At 41.5% G+C, this 25,641-nt stretch overlaps 1 protein-coding gene across 2 annotated transcripts in view; it reads right to left on the bottom strand.

The window, feature by feature from the left end:
- The window catches only part of GSK3B (glycogen synthase kinase 3 beta), a 94,861-nt gene that overhangs the window by 56,244 nt on the left and 12,976 nt on the right, over positions 1–25,641 (bottom strand). For both annotated transcript variants that reach the window (XM_035894542.1, XM_035894540.1), the window contains exon 3: positions 10,664–10,747. In XM_035894542.1, the coding sequence (XP_035750435.1) occupies positions 10,664–10,747 (84 nt within the window). The remainder of the gene's footprint in view (positions 1–10,663; positions 10,748–25,641) is intronic.

A 25,641-nucleotide genomic window follows, 5' to 3' on the forward strand; every position in this document is an offset into this window, starting at 1 on the left:
GGACGACAAGCTGACCATGAGCCAGCAGTGTGCCCTTGTTGCCAAGAAGGCCAATGGTATCCTGGGGTGCATTAAGAGGAGTGTGGCCAGCAGGTCGAGGGAGGTGATCCTCCCCCTCTACTCTGCCCTGGTGAGACCCTACCTGGAGTACTGTGTCCAGTTCTGGGCTCCCCAGTTCAAGAAAGATGAGGAATTCCTAGAGAGAGTCCAGAGGAGAGCAACCAGGATGATAAGGGGACTGGAGCAATCTCCCCTAAAAGGAAAGGCTGAGAGAGTTGGGCTTGTTCAGCCTGAAGAAGAGAAGACTGAGAGGGGACCTCATCAATACATACAAATATCTCAAGGGTGGAAGTCACAAGGACAGAGCCAGACTCTTTGCAGTGGCGTCCAGCGACAGGACAAGGGGCAATGGGTACAAACTGAAACATAAGAGGTTTCAGTTGAGTATGAGGAAGTACTTCTTTACTCCGAGGGTGACGGAGCATTGGAACAGGCTGCCCAGGGGTGTTGTGGAGTCTCCTTCTCTGGAGATATTCAAAGCCCGCCTGGATGAAGTCCTCTGTAGCATGCTCTAGGAGAGCCTGCTTTAGCAGGGGGGTTGGACTAGATGATCTCCTGAGGTCCCTTCCAACCCTTGCAATTCTGTGATTCTGTGAAGATCAAGGCACGTGAATTGTAGAGAGGGAGGTTTTGCATCCACCCACCAAACCTTATATGGTTTTTATGCTACCCACAGCACTTGATCAAACTACATGGGTTTTGCATAGTATTGGTCTTGTGTAAACGTGTATCACACATTATCACCTAGGAGATGCAAAAGCACACAAACACTTTTCCCCCAACCAACAAACAAGTTCTGCTGTAGCATTTGATGCACCCAGAACTTTAATATGCAACTACAAAGGCAAGGCTTCTGGTGTTTGCTATATAAGTAGCAGCATACTCCACTCCTACCACAAGAAACTGACACTTCAGAAGTGCCCTAAATAACTGCTTTCATGAATTAAAGATGATTCAAATGTTCTGACCTACCTCCTCCTGATGTAACCTGGCACAAATCTGATAAACACTCAGAATATGGTTTTCAAGAGCCCTCACCCTCCTCTGTGAGCATGAATTGGATGAAAGTAACATCCGAGTTACCTGGATTCCCCTGAACAAGATTCAGTACAAACTAGAAAGCAGTCACGGCCTGACAAGCTCTGAGGATGATGTAACCTGGTTTGCCTACCTCACGCATTCCTCCTAAACACATATTTTTCCAGTGACACAGATGAATTGCAGTAGGAAACAGGGTTAGCTCAAAGAGCTTGCCAAATGAGGGCAACTGCTTGAGGATCAAGCGGGAGGATCAAGGCTTATCTTTCCATTACAGGAAGCCTTTTTCAAACCTCACCACGTATTCCACATGTGACTTGTTTCCACACTGCTGTTTCAAAATCGCTGGGCTGGGAACCAGCCAAGGTAACCTAACCGTCAGGAGCACCTCTGAAACACCTCTACAGAGAACAGAAAGGTCCAGAGGAGACTGCATTGTACAAATGACAGAAAGCAAACACAAGACATCATTTAATAACTCATTCTCCTCTCCACAGACATCGGGATTCAATAGATTAATAGCTTTCCTCAGCAGCTCAAATGTTTATGTGCATCCATGTTCTCCTGTGCTTGCTGCTAAAGTTATGACCACGTACTCTTTAAAATGAAAAAGGGGAGAAGGGCGGGGAGCCAGATCCTGAAATACAGGATCAGTGTGTTTCATAAGGATTTTGATTTTAGCAATGTGGCTCATGTAACTGCAATTGCCTCAAATGATAGGAGCTGCTTTTTTGTCACTTGGCACATAAATCCTCAGTTGACAAACGCAGTTCTGAAATAAGCCTTACTATTGAACAAAAATTCAGGCACCATTTCACTTTGGTTGGAAACACTTCATGTAAGTAGATATTAATACAGACTGTGATGTAATAAGAGGCATGAGAAAGACTAGGACACAAGAGCCAAAACATTCTAGCACCTTAATTTTTCTCTTTGTATCAGAAATTGGAGATAAAACAGGCTGCAAGTACAACTACTCTAGCACATGAGCCTTACACACTGTGGGGACGAAGACTGAGCAAAACTGAAAACATGTCCTACTGACATAGGAAGGGCTGCATGGAGGTCTCAAACTTTTAAAACTCTTCTGTCCTTCAATCCACAGAAGTAATCCGTTGATTAAGCACCCTCTAGTTGAGCTTAACCGGGTCCAATATAAAGCAACAGCTATTGAATTCAAATATGTGCTCTTCTGGATTGTTCCTTGCAGGTAAAGTACAAATATTCATTCACTATGATCCTCCCCTGCCTCAACAAACCCCAAATTAACTCTAAGTGGTTTCTACCAGCTTTTGTTAATTTTTTTTTTTCACGTATCACAAACACTACATTTAACAACATGCATGTATAAAACTACAATCAACATTAGTCAGTCACAGTCCAAGCATTTCCCCTATTTACTGCCAACATGATGATAGAAGCCAGGGAGGTCACACACGCCAAACACCAGACTGAAGGCAAAAGCAAAAATCACAGGGCATACTCTGAGTATGTCAGCATCTAGGTAAGATGTTAGAAGTTCTCCTGAACTGGAATCTAAGGAAAATTTCTCTGAGCATCAAGTAGTAGGATAAAAAGGTATTCCGAGCACACTCTCTTCTTGGGTGACTAAATTTACTGGTCAGCATCTGGAAAGAATGATGAACATGCTCATTTTGGTTTTCATCTCCTGGCATATCAGTAACAGCTGGTTCTGGTGCAGTTTGCAGGTGGTTTTTTGCTTGCTTTTTTTTTAGTCCCAGATCATTTAACTGAGCTAGTTTTCAGATCAACTCCACATGATCAGCTATATGAGCATAACTGAGAGGAGAGAAACAACACAGGAGTTTCTTAAACTAACTTTGCATTTGGACAAATAAACACAGAACAACACTCTGAAGAAACTCACTTTACCTGCCTATTCAAGCTAAAAGCACACAGATAAGAGATAAACATAAAATTAAGGAATGTGCCTCCAGAATGCACTTTTCCTTGTTGAAATTATCCCAAGGTATCAGTACTGAGGCTATACGAGGTAAGCCAGCCAGTCAGTTTACTCAAGGAGATCATGTTTTCTTTACTGTATGACAGCACCCCACCGATGATGTTTCAGAGGTAGATGCTACACATGGAGCTGTTACAGATAGGATGGCAGCTATGCAAGCGTTCTGTCAAAAAGTGCTGAAGGATTTAACTTGGAGTTGGAAAATAAGAAAATGGATTTCAGCACTTCACGTGGATTATGCCTTCTTTCTGAGTGCGTTATTTGAACGCCGGAGAGTGTCAGCATGAGGCAAGATATGCCCTTCACCCTGGCTTAGCCATCTAGCTTTAAACATACAAGGTTCAAAGTCACACAGTTTTTGCCCTAGATTAAAAAAAAAAAAAAGTTATTTTACTTTTTCTTAAAGCTACAACCAGCATGCACTTCACAAACACTTATCAAGCACCATGAGAGATCCACCTTCCTTCTCTTATATTGAAGGCTGACATAGTAAACTAAGATACAAAGACTTTGGAACCACTTTCAAAGACCAAGTGAGAATTTGCAGCCTTCCTACTGTAAGCACTGAGTAGCCATGATACACTGGAAAAATTTGAAAATGCAAAAAAATGCTGTAGCTGACCTTATTTGTATGAAGGAATGGTGACATCCAGTGGCCACGTGTGCCTGTTTTTACTTGCAGTTTACAGCCACATCTATTTCAAAACAGAGTTGTGGCTACCACCAAAGTATAGGAACTGTAAGCTTAGATGTATAGGCTGCAGTTTCACACAGGTAACACCAGGGGGTAAGGGCAGCTGAAGACTCAACTTCAGTGTTCAGAGAGATACCAACACTTTTTATTTAGTATTGCAAATGTTAGGCAAAGTATCTTCTTTCCTATTCCCTCACTGTTCATGACTGAGTTTGGGAACCGAGATCTGTACCAAGACTTCTGTTCCTATACCTACTTGTCAAAACTTATCAAATTGCTCTGTAATGCTCATTACTCTTCAACATAACATAGTCTGATGTAGGTAGGAACTACCAATTGGATCAGCTGTATTGGTAGTGTAAAGGCAGAATTCAAGTCTCCAAATATAATTCACATTCAAGAACTTTCCTGGGTCTTGTTCTAAGACACTTGGTTTGCATTGTCTACCTTTGATCACTGAAAGAGTCTAGGTTCTTAGGCGATGCACTAAGCCTTTCACCTTCATTTTAAAAAAAAAAAAGGAGACATTTTCTGTCACAGTTTCCCCCCTCTCTAAAGAGGGCCTATAGCAAAGTAAAAGGTCACTCATCAAGATAATCTGGGAGTCCCTGCCGATTCTTGTTTATTTTATGCCCTGTAAAGCCCTCAAGCTTTTAGCTGTACTTCCAAGGAGAAAGTATTTCTATGAAGTTGGAAACAGCTGCCCCCCATCTAAATAGTGGGATTGATTTGTGATCTTTGACAGAGGTGATTTGTGGATATTTAAACCACAGCTCCCAAGCAGGGATTGTGCCATAAATTGGCAATAACTCTGTTGGAAGATGAAATTTAACAGATAACATTGGGATCACTAGGCTGTCCTGTGTACCTTAACATGAAAACGGAAAGCAGAGTCTTGTACACTACCTTCCAGACTGAGTGGAAATTTTTGAATCAGGATATATCCATGACAGCAAACTAGGCAAGATAATACACAATAATGGCTCAAACTATATGCCTCCTCAGGACAAACAGTACAAGCTGCTTTCCTAACAGCCATCCAGCATGGGAAGATGAGAGCAGTGGCTACAGCTGGTAGAGGAATGATTTGAGAACAGAAGAGTGACTAACCAGACATACTGGTCGGTTCACTGGTCTAGAGAGAAACCATGGAGCTTCCTATTTCCACTGCATGCATCTACCACATTGAGGACCTAGCCACTGCTGCCTACTCCGCTCTTGCAAAGCCCTACCACAGGCAGACAAAACTGCTATTTCTATTAACACAACCTACTCAAACCCAGAGACTGCTCATAACTACAACTAAGGAAATTCCCAGCATGTTGTGAGCCCTAACAGCGGTAACTGATAATCATTATCTGATGACTGCTGTACTTTTTGAAATGAGCTTGGCAGGCCTCAGGCACGGACTACAGAGATACCAACATCACAAAACTCCTCATAATTGGCATTAATTGCTCCTTTGTTGACAGCACAGCAGATCTGCCAAGGATTAAATGGATCGTAGTGACTGAATTCATCTCTAGTGATGGCCCTTCAGCACATTACTAGGCTGGTGCAAAACATTCACACAGGCTCTGTCAATTTGAAATCGGGCTCAAGGCTCTGTTAATTGAACTTTTTGTGCAAGAACTTTTTTTTTTTTAAAAACAAGTTCAATTAAGAAACCAAATGGTTCAACTACAAGTACTCCATTTTAACAGGGAACAGAACAGATGGTCCTTAGGTGAGGATTCATCTGAACACTCCTGCAAGAAAGGATAGTGATGTTCATGCCTCTTTGAAGGTGGAGGATATATCTCTTACTAACAGGGATATGAACCTGGAGAAACACCAACTGTTCAGCAAAGCCAAAACTTGCATATCAGCCAGCTCCCTTCTTCCAAATTTCTTCACTGCAGTTTAATTCACTGCTGCCAAAGCGCACGTGAGATAGTGCATAGCAGCTTATAGATGCAGCTCAGCATGTATCTCCTGCATGTTTATTTTAAAACTCAGTCTAAGTCTATGGGAGTAAATTTCCGTTCTGAGCCTGCATAGACTTTTGGCTGCGTGCCCTTACAGCTAAGGCTAAATAAGACTAGAAATCAATTAGAGCATGCAGAAGGGCGAGCTCAGCCTCCAAAAAAGAGTCAGCATATTCCCTATTTGTGATCTCTCTATGCTTCCATACATGCTTTCTTTGACTCCTCTGAATGCCAAACCACCTTCAAGAGGGGGGAAAAAAGTTACATAACCAGAGATGCAATTACTCAATAAAAAAATGTATTTACTTTACTTTTATATGATATGATGCAGGAACAAATCTCTCCAGTGACTTGTCTTCCTCTTTTAGGCACAGATGCGGATTGATCAGACTATTAAACACTTGAAAACATCCACACAAGAAAACCCAACAGTTATGAAATACCACAAAGAAAGATCTAAACCAGAATTGGGGGCGGGGGGGAAATGGGAATTAGGAACTCATTTCAGGTTTTACACAGCTGAATAATTTTACTCAGCAGCCACTGATTTAAGAAGTTAGGTTGTGCTATAAAACACTGGGGAATACTCTCAGCAAAGGAGCCAGAGGGATTATTTGGTATGTTCATGTCTGCTCTTTCCTTGTGGCACGGCTCAAAGGGTTCTCAGCAGCATTAGGCTAAAAAGGAGAGGCTGCAAGACCATCTCCCCCTGCTTCAGTAAATCAATGTTTACATTTATATATCATGCTAAATGCAAGGCAGTTCCTGCAATTAAGGAAAAGTAGCAAAAAATCAACCCAGAACTGTATGCCTTCCTAATACAGTCTGATCTCCCAGTGGCAAACTGACAGGCAAACCAGGCATCTTGTTCAAGACCTTATCCTAAGGCAGAATACCAAAACTATCAAACATAGTTGGCTAGCCCTATAATCCTGCCCATTTTCTTCAAGGATTACCTAGAAACCCACAAATCACAGAAATATAGCATGGAAAAGACTTGTGACTACTTCCACGAAGAAAATCTTCCATACACAACTCAGCCCATTATTTGGTTGTCCTTCCTTCCCCTCTGGTTCATCCCACCAGTTATTATTACAGGTTTTTGGACTACTACAGCTACAAAAGTCAGTGCCCTGATATCAGGTATCTCACACAGCCTCGTAAAAAAAAAAAAAAGAAAAAAAAAATCATAATTTATTCTGGAAAATTCATGAAGGAAAACACTTTTGAAAGAACTGAGCTATCCAACAGGTCTGACAAATGTCTGTAAACTTACAAAAGGAAAGAACCAAGGAGGAAATAGTTTATAGAAGCAACCTGAATGCCAAGCCTGTCTTACTAATATATATATTATGTGCTCTCTTTGAGCTTTCTTAAACTAGAAATTATTAGTCAAACATGATTAATACGTAGCCAGTACTCAAAACGACTTTTATATACATACACACACACAAAGGTATAAATACACGTGCGCATGCATATACATATATAGACATATACCCCTATATAGGGTATACCTATATAAAGACAATACAAATTCAAAAATGCTCAGACAAGATGGAGTCACCCACTCACAGGAAACAAGGGAGAAAAAAATCAGTCAAAGCCATGTTTGATACAAAAATTTCCACGCTGCTAATACTGGATTGCTTTTGCCAAAAGCAGGAAGGAATTTTAAGCAAATGGGAGACATAAAAAGGAGAGCTCACCACAAGGAAAAAGGTAGGGAGCTCAAACACTTCAACCAGTTCCATGGGTAGCCCCTAGAAAAAGCAATCGGAGCGCTCCAAAGGTCTACAAACTAGCTACAACTTGGATGCAGCTCAGGAATAGTCTTACTAGCAAGTGTTATTTAGAATTGTTTTTCTATTTGATGCCATTTTCTGTAGTTTCCAGTTTTCTAATAAAGAATTAACCTCCCTGTTTTGCTAGAATAAAGCCAGTTTAAGGTTGCCCAGTGCCTAAAAATGCCTAGTGGTTAAAATGAACTAAAGTGACTATTAGGCACATGGCTTTCAAAGAGTGCCAGTCTGACTGGATTTGGAGAAATCCTTTGAGCTCCCTCTAAACTGAGACAGATTTAAGCTTCTTGGCTATTGGCCAAAAAATAAAGAAAAGTCTCTGGGCTTAGAGACACTGGTGTTAAGCACCAGGGAAGAAAGGAGAAGTCCAAGGAACACTCCAGCTGGAACAATCGCGCAATCATGGCAGCATCAAAACCTTTTATGCAAGAGAATGCTTGATATATAGGTATCAAAATTAAGTTCATTGGTGAACTATTTCATTAAAGGGATCAGCAGTATAATAGTTACCTCTGAAATTTTCCCATCACATTAACTTGAGTTAATTAACACTCCACTGCCATTAATCTGTGTTTATGCCAAGTTCTTCATGAAGAAGACAGACAACAATTGCAAGCCCCACTCATCACTATGTTATTGCATTTTCTGATATACTTTCCTTGGATTTTTACATTACTCTGCCCATTGGACTTAGCTTCAAGAATCACTTCATATAAAGCTCTGTATACCTAGCATCTAAATCTTCAACTGCTTCCTACATGTCCTTCCCGGTTAACAGATGGGACCTTACGCTTTTCTGCCTTCTCCTCCACTCTCCAATGAGCCAGCTTGATCATGAGGGTAATATGAAGGAAAAGTTGTTACTGCTTCCTAAACTGACAAAAACCATGAGAAGAAATGTTATTCTTCCTTCCCAGATGAGCTTCAGAACACCAACTTGCTGCTCTCTAGAGCTTTTCCCAAACCACAGACAAACTCATATACAGTTATCTTCATATGCTGCCACCCACATGAAAATGCTTGCAAGCCAATTATGTATCACTTTATACTGAACTGCAAAGAGACCCTGCAACCTGAGCTGCAACATTACCACCGCCAATGTTCTGCTGGGTGCACCTTTGCCCCAGAGACTGGTTCACGTTTATCCCATTTTGCAACCGGGTAGCAGTAGAAATCTCAAAGGCACAGAGCAGAGGCATGAAGAGAGAAAGCAGAAAGGAATGTGAAAGAAAACTTCTCACTGAAGCATTAAGATTCACTGGTCATGGATAGAGACCACATTCTTAAAAACAAAACTAGCATTGCTGAGAATCAGCCACGTGGAGTTGAAACAGCAAAGTGGAAAATCCAGTCTCAAGCTCAACGTCAAGTTAAAGATTTCCAAAGAGTTTTACTCAAGTTACTGTTACACAAAGGCTCCTGGAACAGTGTTCTGAGAAGTTTTAACACTTCCACTGTTTGCAGGAGGTTTCTGAAAGCCATTAGATAAGGCAACAGTCTCCTGCTTGTCTCGTGAAGTTCTACTTCCCTCTAGCCAAGTTACAAGCTGGTTAAAAAAGCAAACAAAAAACCCCAAAACCCAAGCCCTCCTTTCACAGTATTTCCTTTCTTGTACTCATGATGCTCAAGGAATTTCTGGTTATATGCTAAATGAGCATAATATAGTTTAAAGAACTACACTGCATTACCAACAAAACAGCAATGGCTGTATAACACTGGAAATGCTTGCCATCACCAGGCAAGGGGAAGGAAGGAAGGGCTAATAAAAAAAGAAAGCAAACCACCCCCCCACACACCAAAACAAAAAAACCCCACCCACCATCACAAAAAAAAAAAAAAAAAAAAAAAAAAAAATTAAATCACATTTCTCCTTGATTCCTGCAAAGTGGCCTCCCCCAAGCACCTCTCAGAGAGGAAGGAAGAGGGCTCCTGCAATTATCCCTCTGTGCACTTGCACAGGACTGCAGCAACCTGCCACCAACACCTTATCCTGGAGATGTCAGCTCCTCCTCTGGTTCCAAAGACCATGAAGGGGGTGGGCTGCCTCTCCCATTCCGTTGGCCCACTTTGTGGCCTTTCAGTAGCTATCAGCTCTCATATAAAGTCCTTTACAGCACTGTGGACATGTGTACTGCCATATGAAGACAATGAAGGATGTAATCCGCTTTCGACAATGGAAAATTATATCATTTATACAAATTATTATATAATTTAAAAAAATATTTATAACTATAAATAAAAAAAAAATCAGAGGAAGTTCAGAAGGTCATCTAGCCCATTTCCCCACCTCACAGCTTACATTAAACCCCACATGGGCCAGAAAGACTTTTTTTTTTCTTTTGACCTCATGGATGATCCTGCTTTAAGAATGAGGTTGGACCAGATGCCACCTCGAGGTCCATTTCATCCTGAATTCTCCTATGATTCCTAAAACGCCAATACATACATACACAAGGAAGCTGTTGTAACTTCACATTAAAACAAAACCTTGTAACTCCTTTCTCAAAAAAAAAAAAAAAAAGGAACTTTTATACCTAGACTGAAAGAAAACATAAATGGCAGTCTCTACTTCTTGAGATTTACTAAATCCAGATATTTGCTGCTTCTTCTGAAGCATAAGTATTCTGACAAATGCTACAATGATGCGATCATACATTATTCTTTCCTCTGGGCTTCGAAACTCAGCCTGCATAAGGAACAGATGCACAATGAAGGGGAACAGAAGCATACAGAGACTGGGTCTGGGAAAAGTCACACAAGTGCTTTAAATCTAGAGTGCTTAATGCTGAGTCCTGGAAAATATATCTGCACATATGGAAAGGTAGCGCTAGAACGTGCAAATGAAGCCTGGCTGTGCTCCACTAAATTAAAAAAAGAGGCAGTGTATATCCAAATCTGTTACGCTATTGTTGTGCTATACTAATAACAGTACTCCTCATGGACCACACACTTCCATACTGAAAAACATCTGCTCCAACATGATCTGTTGGGCACCACTATAGCATTTTCTCAATGTTATCACGTCTACTATCTTCACACTCCTGTCTCTAGAAATTCAAACAGTTCAGTTATACCCCAGATGGTTACCAGGAGACATTGCCTTGTTTTTTATTCTTACCTTCTCTCCGCTAGAGTAGAAGAAATAACGCAATCGGACAATGTTACAATGATCCAACTTTCTCATAATCTGGAGCTCTCGGTTCTGAAACAAGAAAAAAGCAAACAATTAGAAAAATCCTTCTCACAAAGTAAGAGTACTGTAATGAACACTTTAATATACAGATAGAGGAGCTGACAAAATTAAGGAACCAAAGAACAACTAAAGTTGGAAAGAGGCAACAGCTTTCACACATTTATTAGTCTTACTTCCAATTACTTTATCACTGAGAATATTGACATCTTTGAGTACAATTTCTCTCTAAATTAAAGGTCCACAAATCCATCACAAAATCCAAGAATTACTCAGTTATATTACCAAAGTTTCAGTGCTAAAAGGCAAGACGACATTCATTTTCCATATTAATTTTCTTATCTTGCAATAACACAATGTATCGGCCAGAATGGTTGGAAGCCTATCCCCCTTGAATACTGTTAAAATAATGTAAACAATGTAAAAGCAAACATAACATTTCCACCTACACGCCTGCCCTCCTCCACACTGCAAAAGAGGTTAGTAATAGAAGATGATTTCCCATACTATTCTCTTTGCAATACCAACAAAAAGCACCTGAGATTGAGTAGGCAACTCAGTCCCCACTTTTGTACAACCAAGGTTTAACCAGGTTTAGGCAGACAGAACAGCAGCATTATTTTCCTGTTTTATATCAGCCTGGAAAAGCTGTTAAAATAAAATCAGTTCATTACATTCGTGATAAACTGGGGGCTTTACTGCAATATCCATTGTAACTGAGCCCTAAACAAATGAGGGATCTTACAGCCTAACAGATAAAAATGAGTGAAATGTTGAATTGCAGGTATGGATGAAAACAAGCAAGTAAAATTAGCACAGCTATGTTTGTTATACTTCATTCCCCAGCTGTTGCTACAATACTCCTTTCTCCAATGGTCACATTTACACATCACTTTTTTCCTTCCTCAATTACTATACAATCTGCAACTTCAAAAATAGAAGGTATTCCAATTTTTATTTGGATCATGGGGTTGCTATTCATGCATCCTAGCTAGCTAGGACCAATACACTAGACTAATACACTGGTCCTACTAACATCATTAACTCTGGCCAACATCAGGAATATGTGGTAAGAAAACTCTTTAGCCACCACACATTTTCATACTTAAATGAACAACATTAACACCTACTTCGTGTGGTGCTGCTGTTGAAATACAGATTTTGTGTTCTGTTATCAGAGGGTCACGTACGGTGCCTATCATTACGATTAAAGCTTAAGGAACTCCACAAGAGCCACTCATGAGCTTCTAACGTGAACATAGCTATGAACTCCATCTTTAATTCCTCTAAGCCATGTAGCCTTAAAAAAAAAAGGTGTTAGATAGGATGCAGTATCATTAATCCTATCATCCCTGCCACCTGCTGACTGAAAAAATACTTCAGTATTAGCCAGCTCTTTACAAACACGAGTGACATCTCACACAATTATCAGTTGGCAATTATCCAGCTAGCAGTTAAGGAGAAGGCAAGTCCTTCCCTGAGCCTGCCCCTCTTCTGAACAGATTAAAGCCTAAGTCCATTAGGTGCACACCAAGACAGGCCTATTTCATCCTGAAGGATGAAGAGAGAGCGTAAGAGAGACCTTTGAGGCTTTCGTGTATCTCCTGAAAACCCATGGCATTAATTTGTGGAAGAGGAACACAGGCTTCATCACATAACCTCATCAACACGCCTCACATCTCTCAGAGAAAAGTTTTCTCCTGGTAGGAACAGGAGCTTAAATATTCTCTACTTATTCATTCTTTATTAAATGCTATCAAAAAGAAGTCCATTTTGAGAGTCATGGCTGGGGTTCCTGTGATGCACAGTGCAGTTCAGACTTCAGACCAACAGAAATACCTCATCCCCTCGTCTTGTCTGAACTGAACGCCGCTGCTGGCTCAGTGGTATCTCCCTGGACCTTACAAACCAGGGCAGATATCAACTAGCGAGCCGAAGTAGGGATGGGTCTAGATCCTGTTGGTCACTGAAATACCAATTATGACAAGAGATTAATTTCTCCACTTGGCTTTTACAGTGCTTAACGGTGCTACTAGAGGACTGAACCCAACACTGCAAGGTTCCTGCACCTCAACTAAATTCCACCAGCAGTTCATGGCACAGCGTAAGGCAAGTAATTTCTTTCTCCTTTTCTCCCATTGCTGTGAGATGGGAATAATACCTTTTATCTCATGGAATTACTGGAAGAATCACGAATGCAGTAAGCATGAATGTGCAGATATTATTTTGGCAATCTCTCTACCAGCTCCTTAAAATACACATAACGTACTCTAAGACAGGTTCCTGCTTCATGTTCTTTGGATAGTATGTATATGCTGACTGGATACGCTGGGAGGAAAGGGCGGGGGGGGTGGTGGGGGTGGTGCGGAAATCAGCAGAAGTCATTCTAATGCTAGGCTGAAGTTATATTTATACTCTGGTATCTCATCCTAGCACAAGCGCAGTTTGTGCCCGCTTTGATGCCTTCCACTCTGACCCATCCATCGCCTTCGGCTCCCACCCTGACCATCTGCTACAGCCACAGAAACAGTGCTCCCAGAGCTGCCAGTATCAGGGATAACGCCTGAACTGGTTACACAGTAACCTATATCTCGCATCCTGTGACCAGACAGAAAGAAACAAAACTGTCATCTTGGTCAAATAGGCACCTCAGCCATCTTAAACCCAAGCCGACTTCTAATCACCACTCCCCGGTGGAGTTAAAACTGGAAATACTCGAACAGTTGCAAAGCTCAAATTGGATGTGGCAGGGGAACAGCTACCGATGTTCATGTAACAGACCCATGCTTCAAAGAATTCATTTTTTCCCCAGATGAATACTTCAAGTAGTCTCACTTTACCATATATTTCCCTGTATACATCTTAAATAAATAACAGCCTTTTCATATTATAATGTGGGCTGTTAATTACCAATGCATAAATGCACTGGGAGGAAAAAAAAAAAAAAAAGAATATCAGATTATAAGCAGGGAACCTTTAGTGAAGTGAACAGTGACAGATGTCCTACACTGAGTACAAGAGAGAAAACGCATGTCTAAATATAATGCAAACTAAAACCATTTCAAAACATGCTGATGAGAAGGGCTGACAGTGCACGATCAAAATACAGGGCGGATGAAAACATAAAGCTCGTGCTTATCCCTTAACTCATCATTTTTGTCTTCCAAGAGACGTGGATGTAAAGGCAAAGGCTCAAAGAGGAAGTTACTCTTCTTTCCCGTTCTCCCACCCATTCACATGAAGAGAAGGGTTCAGATTTCTTACTGAGCAGATCAGGCCTGGTAAGCCCCGAAGAAAGCGACACCCTTCAGCGCCAGCCTTGCCACAGGAGACGACCCGGCAGACTTCTGTTCACACCAAAACACAGAGCTCCTGCAGCACACGTTCCTTTGAGAAGCCGCACACCCACAGGACTATGAACAGATTACTCAGCAGATCTCTGTTGCAGTTTGATCTTTTTATCTAAAATATATTTCTTTATCCAGAAGGCAAGGGGCTGCTGACACACAGCTCCAGAAGACTGCTTTACAGCCAGTGCCTTTGAGCCCTTCGCTAACTACTGAAGCCAATCCAACGTGACAAAACCCCGTTCATCACTTCTGAAGACAACTTTCCTAGCCCAGACTGCCTGTATCTGTTCCTTATATTGAAGAAATCTGGTTGCTCATCAAGGTTAAAAATTTGGTTGAAGATTGCCAAGACAACATCAGATTTATAACTTCAAAATATAGCCAATAAAACTCATGCATGAAGACTCATGCCTTCTCTCCAAAGTTACAACCCCAATTCCTTGTAACTGTGCTAATGCTGCTGTTGATATAAAACCACCAAAGCAAGATAATTTCTGCCTCACTACTGTAATCTGCTATTACAGACCAGGATAACCATTGCCGCCCCCCCATCCAGAGATTTCTAGAGCTATGCCAGTTTGCGTTCATCACCTCCAAGCTGGATCTTTGCCTTTTATTCTTCTTTTCTTTTTTTCTTTTTTCCCCTCCTTTTTCCCCGCTCCTCCCTTTTTACCACAAGGCATAAAATGACTAGATCATCAGAGATTGATGCCTTATGGACTTGCAACTCCTGAACTGGACCAGAGCAAATGAAGGTGGAAGGTCTTGTGCAGCTCATTCAGCACAACAATATCAATCTATACCCAATAAAGAATAGAAATACCACCTGGATCCAGTTCAGAAGAGAATTCCTCAGAGCTTCCTTAGCTAAAGGATATGCTGGGTTTTGCTCTTTCCCCTCCTCCCTCCTTCTGAAATGCCCGTTTTAAAGTCTCAGCAAGGTTCTTTGAGGATTATGTTCAAAGCAGATGAAATGGGAGAAATTAGAAATTTGTATTTTTGCCTTGCGTCGCACCAAGGACATGACCTGGTTCTTGTGAACAGATAAAATTGCGTACGCCTTGTGCTTTTAAGAGAGTATATCTTTTTGATGGAAAGGCAGGGATATGCCTATTTCAATAAGCAACTTCATCAACAGTTTTCTTGCTTAAAACAAGCAAGGCCAGCAACTAAATTTAATTCTCATTTTTGCACTTTTCGAACTAATATTTATTCTTCTCAGCGCAATATACCTTGAAATGCCGAAGGCTCACTATCTCGCATTCTTCTATCAGGTTGGAAAAACAGAAAATGGAGAAATTGTCACATGGACTCAGGCATTATAAATGGATCAAAGCAGCACAGGTCGATCCAAATTTCCCAATGTACACAATCCTCCTCTTGCACGTCACATTTACGGCTTCCTCCTTTTTCCTACTTCCATCATAACTTTCTCCATTCTACCAAATTTCTTATTCTTCAGTAAAAGTTTTCCCCACACTGAAGAGCTGGAGAAGCGAGCCACAGGCAAAGCTGGGGAAGAAACTAGTTTCCAGCATGAGGCATGAAGGCAGTGAAGAAACAGCAGGGCTTGCTGTTTTCCTCCCCCCCCCCCCCCCCTCTCACCCACTGCACTGCTGAGCCCGCGCAGGAAACAGGCTCAGGCTGAGACCATGAGACATTTAAAGCATTTTTATACAGCAAGAAGACGACTCTTCATCCTGACCATCTCCCACCGCAAGAAAAAGGGCTCCCAAGCACAGCGCAGCAGGCGCATGCTGACAGAGGTCTTTCAATGTGATCCTAGCCAGATATGCTCAATGCCTTGCAGAGACAGCTACTTGCACAACATTTGAGCCACACATCCTAGGCTCAGCTTTGTAAAATGTACCAAGACAAAACACTCCAGATCACAGAGAAAGCCATCATACTCACCATAAGCTGCCTGTGGTACAGAAATAGCAGCTGACAGGTTACCGAGGGGTAGTGGCATCACTAAGATCAGCATATTTTCACCAGTATCATTACTAAAGCTCCAATCCTAGTATGTCTGGTTTATCCTGAGCTTAGTGCAACACACTGCAAAATAAAAGCTGTGCTACATCTAAAAATTCCTCAAGCTGCCTGACCCATTCCTCCAAAGGTAGATTTCAAACACCATCAATCAAGAGGCTACTTTTAACACTGCCTTGCTGTCAGCAAAAATGTTACAGAAATTATTCTGTGGCTTACAGAGCTGTTTTTCACAGATATATGATAATTGAGTCATTTTATAGAAGAAAGGCTAATTCCTACATACTTCTGTATTTGCCCCAAGCTGAAATAAATCAGTGCTTGGAGGAAAAAGAAGCGTAAATGGGGCTTAACTACATAGGTCTGGGCTGGGAATCTGCCCATGCCAATCATCAATAGCTAGCCACCCATGAAAAGTCCATTTTGTAGGCAAGCAATTTCAAGCAGAGATTAATGTCAACAAGGATCACAGTTTTCCCTCATTTACATTTGAGGCACAGATTGAGACAAAGCCCCAGTCTCTCTCTCCTGCCAGTCACGGCATATTTCCAACACCAGCAGATCTAAGTTGGGAAAGTCTCCATTTTTAGCACACCTGTCAGTCTCAAAATCATACAATCACCACCCTTAATCCGGAAATACAGGACAATACCAACAAATGAACACTGTTTATTAAATATCTGTAGCTATGACATACCAAGAGCTGTAATGCCACAGCAACCACCACCCAGTTAGTGCTGGTCCATCGACAATTGTTAAATACTTGCAGCCCAGCAGGCCTAACACACAGGTCAGAAAGTCCAGATACCGTGTCCTGCTCCAACCTCTACTAATGTGTAACACATGCACGTGCACAGAAGCAGCTTTGAGATTTAGCATTTGTAAAAGCACTTTGACTTCTATCATCCAAAAAGTCCTAGAGACGTAGATACACCACCAATTAGTATCCTGTTAGGGTTCAGGGCTTCCCTAAGAAACAAATGGAAATCAGCAATAGCCATCAGCAGTTTACAGCATAAATACAAACTCTCTGCTTTAAATACCTCCCCACACACTCCCCCTTCCTTGCACTTCTTCCTGCCTGCCATAGAAGGGAAAACCCAAATGCTAATGTGAGAAGAATGAGTTCACGTGCACTGTGCCACGCAAGCGGAATGAGTGGAGGAAGCTGATGGGGGGTCCGAGACACAGAGTGCTTGTGCATGCATTTCTGTGCAACCCAGTGAAGTGCAGTTGCATCATGCTCTGTTTTACTACAAAACTAAAAGCAATAAAAAGGCTCCAAGACTGGCTTCGTTTCACTACCAAGTTCCACAACGCTGTCACTTTTTGTCCTCGTGTAAAAATCTGATAATTAAGATCCTGAAGCAACAAATGATGGAGACACACCGCAGGGTTGCACCGCAAAATGTTTCTAAACACTGGCCTGTGAACACCCAGAAAGTCAGAGGCACAAAACCCATGTGTCAGCTTTATTCTAGCCAAATTTTATTACTGAGCACAGCGACCTTCAGCCCTGGCACGGGTACAGATGAGGGCAAAAAGTGTTGGCTCCAAATGCAGCAGTAGGCAGGACCTGCCTGAAGAGGCCAGCGGGCAGAGCGTGCTGGGCTGGAGCTGGGGCCAGGCCAGGGAGAGCCGAAGGCACAGGGTTCAGGCAAGCGTAGGTGGGGTCACCAGCAGAATCCCAACCTGCAAACCCATGATTTATTTCAGCTCGGCTGAAATTAAAGAGTGGATGGGGCAGCAAGAGGAAAAAATGTGCTTGAAACTAAAGCTTCTAGAATGAGTTGCATATCCACTGCAAACATGGGGTAGACTTCATTAACCCCTTAAGAACTAGACAGATTTGAACCCCAACCATGCAGTAATGAGCAAGGTGACAGAAAGGCGTACTGGATGAAAATCTGTGATACCAACACACACCTTCTTTCCACCCTGTTAATTCTTTTTATTGTATTACCGCCCCCTGTAAACTCAGGCATTACATTCCGTCTTGCAAAAGGGACCACATGCTTTGACCTTCCTAACTCTTCCCCTCAGCAGTCAGCAATGGCAAGTGCCTTATTATGTCATCCCCAGCCTGCTCTTGCCAATGGAGGACACAGTCCCTACGCAGAAAACTTGAGCTTCATACAGCTATTGCACATAGTTTCCTATAACTGGAGACAGAAATGGCTTATTTGTGTTCTTATGAGAACATACAAGAAGCCTCAATCTCTTGGGAGAAGAAAAATTCTGACTCTTCTTTCGTTCCCCCTCTGCCCCCATATTTCAGCAGTTAATCGAAGGGTGGAAGCCAAATTCTTCATTAGCTCATTGCTGCCTCTTTGAATGGAAGTGGAGTTTGAGAGCCTCTCAGAGACTTAATACCATCTCTAAACTCCTGCCAGCTCAGGAAGCTCAAGACTAAACTTGGAACACAAATTGATTTCCAGCATCATGTCACTTCTAGACCACAACCTGAAATTCACTTAGTCATTTTCAAGCGGTTGTTTCAAATATTGTGACCTGATGAACAACTCAGTTCCACATTTCAGTTCTACAGCATCTACTGTGCTCTGCCAGCAGCGAGTCCAGATGCAGTAGGAATTGCAGTGTACCCGAGATAAAAGTTAGGAAGACAAAACTAGGTCTGAAACTCAGAGAGATGGTTCAAGTCCATTATAAGACTGAAATAAAGTGCAGGAAGGAGAATAATTGAAAGGAAAAGTATTTGCTAAAAGGCAGCCCTATGCTTTCAGAGATAATAGCCATTCTTTTTCAGAGGTAGCACAGAGGATCTCTGTTGAAAAAAGTCTTACAGTAAAAATCATTTTACTTTCACAGAAACAGCAGACAAGATTTTTCCTTATGTTTTGATTTTTAACTCTTCAACTAGGAAGAAAAAAGTAAGTGTAAGTATGCCTATAACATCAGTCCTCAGGGAGTCTGCAACATCCACAGAAACTTACACCTGCAATCACAACCGGAACAGGTTGCAATTAATCTATTAATCAAATAAGTTCCAATCTCCCACGGGCATAAGACATTTGCTGGATTGCTAATCACTATGTTATTAAACATTAATGAAATGCTTTATTACTCTTGGCCTTCTCTTCTTACATATGATGCAGCAGATGTTTCATGCAGACAGATTTCAAAGGACTTGCAAAACAAAAATAATTTCTCTTCACCCTCCAAAAAAATTTTATTTATTTATTTAGGGAACAGGCAAGTGCTGCCTCCAATGTTTATTCTTCCTTTGTCTCAGGACTATTGCTACATGACACGAAGATGTCTGATGCTAGAAGTCATTAGGGGCTTTAATTTCAATCCAAATGAAAATTTCTGACTCCCTAAGACCTTAGAGGAAGCATCTAAATTAGAAGGACGCAAAAAAGGGAAATGACAGGTGAAGACTGAGCAGGGAGCAAAGGGGGAGTAGAATTGGCAACTGGAATTAGCTGCCTGCAGATGATTATTTGCCAGGCAGAATTAAATCTTTCAGAAGTAGGAGTCTTAATAATGAGCTCCCAGATGACTGAGCTTTTAAAAGGTTAAGCATTCCCCACTGAATTCAGAGGGAGACCGGGCAGCTCCTCCTCTGGGGGTGGGGGAAATGGGAGAGCCAATTGGCTCAAGTCCAGCAGTGAAGTTAAAACAGGGACTTAGGCTCCTTACCTTATGCATATATACAATAAGCCCTTCTCCCCAAATTCCTAATGGGTTCCCCACCCCCTGGGTTGGTAACTTTGTCATGAGCAAATATCAGCACTTATTAGTTACTGTTATAATTTAACATGTGAATATCAGGTCTGAGATAAGCCTAAGATAATAAATACCCTACCAATTTTCAGATGATAGCCACACATGTATAAGAATGTTTCAACACTCGTTCTTCATATATATATATATATACACACATACACATACACATACACACACACACACACACACACACACAATTCAAGCTTCCCCGGGTACACATCTTCATATTAAAAGGCAGCAGCACATCCTTCCAGTAGCTGCAAAATAATTTTACCAGTTGACCTTTGCTACATACAAGAAATCTATCATACACTTGAAAGGGAAAGCCAACTACGGTCAAAGTACAAATCCACCATAAACTACTAGAAGAGTTAGCGTTACGAGTTTGATAACCTGTTTTATCAGATCTCTTGCTTGAGGTTTTTTTCCTTAGTCAGCACTAGTGCTTTTCAAACACTGTCCCATTTTTCAAGAAAACAAATTTTCAAGAAAACAGCAGAGACACAAAACTACTGTTAGATTCACCACTTAGTCACACTAAAAAGTAATAGGAAATTCCAGAAGAAAGAAAGGCACAAAGAGAAATTATTTCATATGTCACGTGAGCACCATGAATTTAAAGTGCCACATTAATCACATTTCAAAAGGTTACACTACCACTGAGCTACCAAGCTCGGTTTCCCAAGGGCCGGGTCCAGCTGGACCAACAACAGGGCAGGGACAACCTAACCCCTGTGAAGCTCAGCCCTTCTTCCCCATTATCTGCAAAGATCTAGGAAAGCTATTTGACTCGGTTGCTCCCTTTTCTGTCTGGGATAAGACAGCTCTGAATTTAAGCCTACACCACGGTGGGCAGCTGGGTGTGGAAGGCTACCTCTGCTCTGCAAGTTTAAGCTGCTCTGTTCATGAATCAGAGCCTGGGGGCTGACTCTCATTGCAACATACTCCTAAGACACTGGTTGTGACACTTTCCCTGGGGTAGGCTTAAATTCAGAGCCATCTTGCTGGAGGGCTGGCAAGTGCAATAGCCATCCCATCTGCCACCACCCACAAGTCCTCTGCAGTTCTTCCAAGTATCCGCTCACTGGCCTCACTGTCAGACACCTGGGCACAACTACGGAGTTGCTGCTAGACCAGAAAGTTTTCAGGAAAGGAAAAACAAAAAGCTGAAGTTATAGCTGGGAACTTGGGCAGCAGTGAGTGACACTGACACTGTATAAGGGAGGGGTAGCTTTGGGAGCATCCTGGCTTCCACCTTGCTTCCAGAATAAAGTAATAACTTGCACATAACCCCATAGCAAGTAAACAGAAGGCAAACTGATGAAACGAAGGGACTCAGGGAACAAAGATGACTTGGTCAGACCAATCATCTTGGCACCACATGACCCAACAGTTCAACAGCAGCCATCACCAGATGCTTCCAAGAAAGGCTCAAAAAAGCTTAGTTCCTAAGTCATCTGGGACCCTAAAACCTGAAGATGTGGATATTTAACCTCTTTTACTGAACTTGTAAGTAATTTTCAAAATGCATTTGTAAAACATAAGTGACTCGATGACTTCGTGACACTGTGTGCAAGTCAATCACAATAAATTATGTCGGAAAGTGTTTCCTACATCACCTACCACCTTTTCAATGAACTACGCATTCTTTCACATTTAACCTACAGTACTAGAGGAGATTCTTGTAAGGTAACTTCATTAAAACATCCACTAGTAGTGCAAGTTACAAAACCTTTCACTAACCTTGCCATGTACTTTCCACTACAAGACCTTATTTTCCATAGTTTAAGGACATACATCATGCAGAACAGACATGCTGTGGGGATGAACTGGAGTTGAGTAATGGAAGGAGATTTGGTTTTAGGACCCTTCCCTCATTTGGGAAAACCTTTGCAGTGGATAAGGTGAGGAAACTGCAAGAACAGCCTTCTCTCAGTCATAGCACTTTTTAATGCTGTATTGTGAAAAATGGACTTGAATCTACCACTAGTACATAGAATAATGCACATTAACATCCAGGAAGCTGTTATAAGTTTTTTACTCTGCTCAGCTTAGTATTCTGAAATATTGAGTGATCAAATATACATGAGAGAGATCAAGAGGACCACTGAAGCTCACACCAGTCAAAAAGCCAAAACTGGCCTCTTCTGTCCTGTATCCACTACATAAACAGATGGGAAAAAATTTCCCAATGCCTGCCTTTTCCAGTCACATGAGGAGACAGAATGGGAGATAACAGACAGGGCACTGCTTTAGCAGTGTATCTCTATGCTAAAGCGTTTTTCCTGAAGACTTCAATTCTCTGCTTGATAGGTTCTCTTTCCTGCCTTGATATTGGAGGGCATGAAAATCAGCAATCCCTATCTCTTCTCACTGTTTGCTTGGTTTTTGAGCAATATACGTTAGAACAACCAAGGCATCAACATTTAGATTTGTAACAGCAAAATTTAGTTTATGCCTTGAAGCAAACAAGACCTACCTCTCACCTTTACCAAACATAGCACCCTTCACTGGACTAAAGTTAGGGCCTACCTTGTTCTGCATCACCTCTTAAAACTAGGGTTTAGGCATTATTTAATACTTCCACGAGAATTCACAGCAAAGCCACCAAATTCAGTTTGTATCAGCACTTTCCATGAGTTACCTGTCTATTGCAAGTCTTTATGGGATACAGAAAACGCCATGCAGCTTTCCTAAGTACAGCACCAAAGAAGATGTGCACAACTTTCAACACTTTCATATAAACCAGCTGCCTTCAAAAGCAGCCTGAACCACCTATTCAGGTGAAGTGATGGAACCTGCACAAGACCATCTGTCATTATATTCTCCTCCTCAACTAAGGAGTATTACAGCTTTATTCCACAGCCAGAGATAATCGAGCAGGGCTGCTGCACAGGAAGGCAAACCCAGTGGGTTAAAGCACATGTGAATCAAGATGGGTTCTAGGCCATTTCTGAGAAGCTGAAATTTTCCCTGTGATTAAAAAAACAAAACCAAAAACTTAAAAGACAAGTTAAATAAAAGTGCTTTACTACCCATTTCCATACAGAAAGCTTTCTATTGCCAGTTTTATGAACCTAAAATACTAAGCTTCCTCCACAGTGTTTTATGTGCATTCCACCTGAACATTTTAAAATACAATTCTGAACTCTTTTGCTTCACATTGAAAAAAAATTACAGAATTGACTCCCCCCAAAATGACTACAAGCCAATGGAAAAGTACTGGTCTCAATATCCCTTTGAGGTTTTGATTTATTAAATTTCATGGACTATTTTTAACTGTGTATTTTAGAAGTGGGAAAGCAAGATATGAAACCTATTGTCGCAGTAAGCAATAATTTAATCCAGTTTTAAGCAACTGAAGGTATCTTGTACTTCGTAGCACCTTACATCATAGGAACTGTGGTTGCTAAAAGTTGGTGCTCAAGAAAGAGCAGGCTCTGAGAGAGTCTCTGGTTATCAGAAGCGAAGAGACCAAGGGTCAAATGGCAGCAGCTTCATCTCTCTAACTACCCAGAGTTAGTCTCTGCAGATCAAGATCAACAGTCACAGGAGCGAGGTTGGCAATATTGCTCTTTGCAGCCAGAGCAGATACAGCTTTTAGCAGGAAAGTTCTTAGGATAGCCCCTACTAACAGGAGCATTAAGCAGCAACATACTGAAAATGTAACAAAATACTATCAGCTGCCTCGTATTTCCACAGGATTGTGCCTTCTGAGTTGAATTCATTTCCTTGCCCCACCCCTGAGCAGTGAACAATGCTTTTCCACATTTTGTTGAAGTCAAGCTGTATGCAAAGGGTGCTGAGACCCTTCTGCATTCAAAATCCCAACAGCATGAAATAATGAAGAGTTACTTCCCACTGAGGACATGGTACTGCCCGCTTATGCAGGCAAGGCAGTATCGCTCCCCACACGTTCCACTGTTTACTGCACACAAGGTTAGATTAAGACAGAGCCACCTTATCTTGAGTTATATTTACATTCAGGTAAATTTAGTTCAAATAAATTTTAAAAGGTGAATCAGTTAAAACTTTGAACAGAGTTTAGCTGGACAACTGAATTCAGAAGGGTCTCAGCCAAATTTAATTCCCTTTGAAAGCACATAATGTACTCAAGAAGTCACCTACCAATTCATTACTCACAAGCAGATCCATGCAGACAAGCCAGTAGGACAGGATGCCACAGCTCAGTGCTCTACCAGGAAGGGACTTTTCTACTACCACCTGCACGCAGCACTGCGCATCTGCGCTGGGTACAGGCTGTTCCCACTAGCAAGGCGGACCCTTTCCAAGAGATACTCATCAGGTTAGCTCCAAGACTCCTTGAGCTGTTTATCCTTCTTGTTAATTGATGGCCTTCGTGCTGCCACAGAAATTGCTCAATGAGTACAGCGACCCTGTTATACCTCCAACACTCCAGGCAACCCTCAACTTGCCCTAGTTTCCCCTATGTGTCATACTACTTTCTTGTCCTACTAGATATGTTAGCCCTACATGAAAGTAGATAACCTCTATGCCTGTTATGCACAGTTACAGAAGCAGAGCCATTGCCTATCAGGAAATCTATTATACTATCTGCAAACCATGTCCTTTTTCGCCCTTTCCCAAGTTATGTTGACTTTTCAGAAAAAAAAAAATAAAAAAAAATCACAGAAGTAAGCATTATACCAAGTTCTTGACTATCTGCTCTGGCTCTTCAAATGCTGACTCCAATCACCTACCGTCAATTCCAGCACACCAGGGAAAGAACATTTCTACTGCATATGCTCTCATGCTGCTGCTTTTTGCAGGTATCTAAATGACAAGTGGATAGTGCTAATAACCCTGTGTAACCGAAGAAGCCCCAGGTATCACAGACAGGCAGTTCTAGTACGTTTACTGGGATGTTGCACCAACAGAAGAATCTAACCTAGAAAGAATATAGCACTACTTTTTTTAAAAACTACAGAGCTTCTCATGTCTTTTCCTCAACTAAAAATTATCAGCTCTTACCACCTGCTAATTTTATAACTTAGAATTGCTCATTATTTATAAAGTATGTCCACAAAGAAAAACACTAAGGATTTATCCTCACTTTTAGGAGTTCTTCAGAAATTTGTGCTCACCTCTGATCTCCTGCTCTACATCCTGTTGCCCCCTGTCAGTCTTCATCTGAAATAGCCTCACACAGTTGCTGAAGGTCAGAAAGCAAAACAAGTGCATCTGTGCAAGATCCTACAGTTCCTTAGCCGATGAACTACATTTCTGAGCAGCAAACTCCAAAGTGCTCTTTTCCACATTTGCACTTACTACTAATTCCCATGTTAAAAGAAGTCAGCAACACATCATCTTAAAGTTGGGGGGTCTTTGCCAGTAAAACCAAACTTTTCCACTAAGGTGTCTTACTGGATTCACAAAAGCAACATGAACACCCACTATGAACTTTGACTTTTTTTTTTTTTAAAGGGAAAGAAAAAAAATCCTTCATTCTACACTTGCAGTGAGAGCAATGTGACTGGTGGGCAATGCAGTTGGGAAGCTCAGGAAGAAGTATGCACGTCCCACCATACCACCCAGATAAATTACACTGTCCCATTTCAGGGACTAAGTAGCCTGCAACAAATGATTTCATTTATAATCAGTCAACATTCTTGCACTGTTACACTCATCTGGTATAAATGAGATGCCTGTTTTCAAGCCCCAAAAGCTTGGTACAACCTTTATGACTCATGTGTCTGGTGACATTAAACTAAGATGAATGCACAGGGCCTGCAAATTCAGTTTGATAAGCAGATCCTTAGACAAATCTTCAAATGAAGAACATGGAAGCAGATG

The sequence above is a fragment of the Egretta garzetta genome, unplaced genomic scaffold (genome assembly GCF_000687185.1).
Source record: "Egretta garzetta isolate BGI_Z169 unplaced genomic scaffold, ASM68718v1 scaffold85, whole genome shotgun sequence".
NCBI lineage: Eukaryota > Metazoa > Chordata > Aves > Pelecaniformes > Ardeidae > Egretta > Egretta garzetta.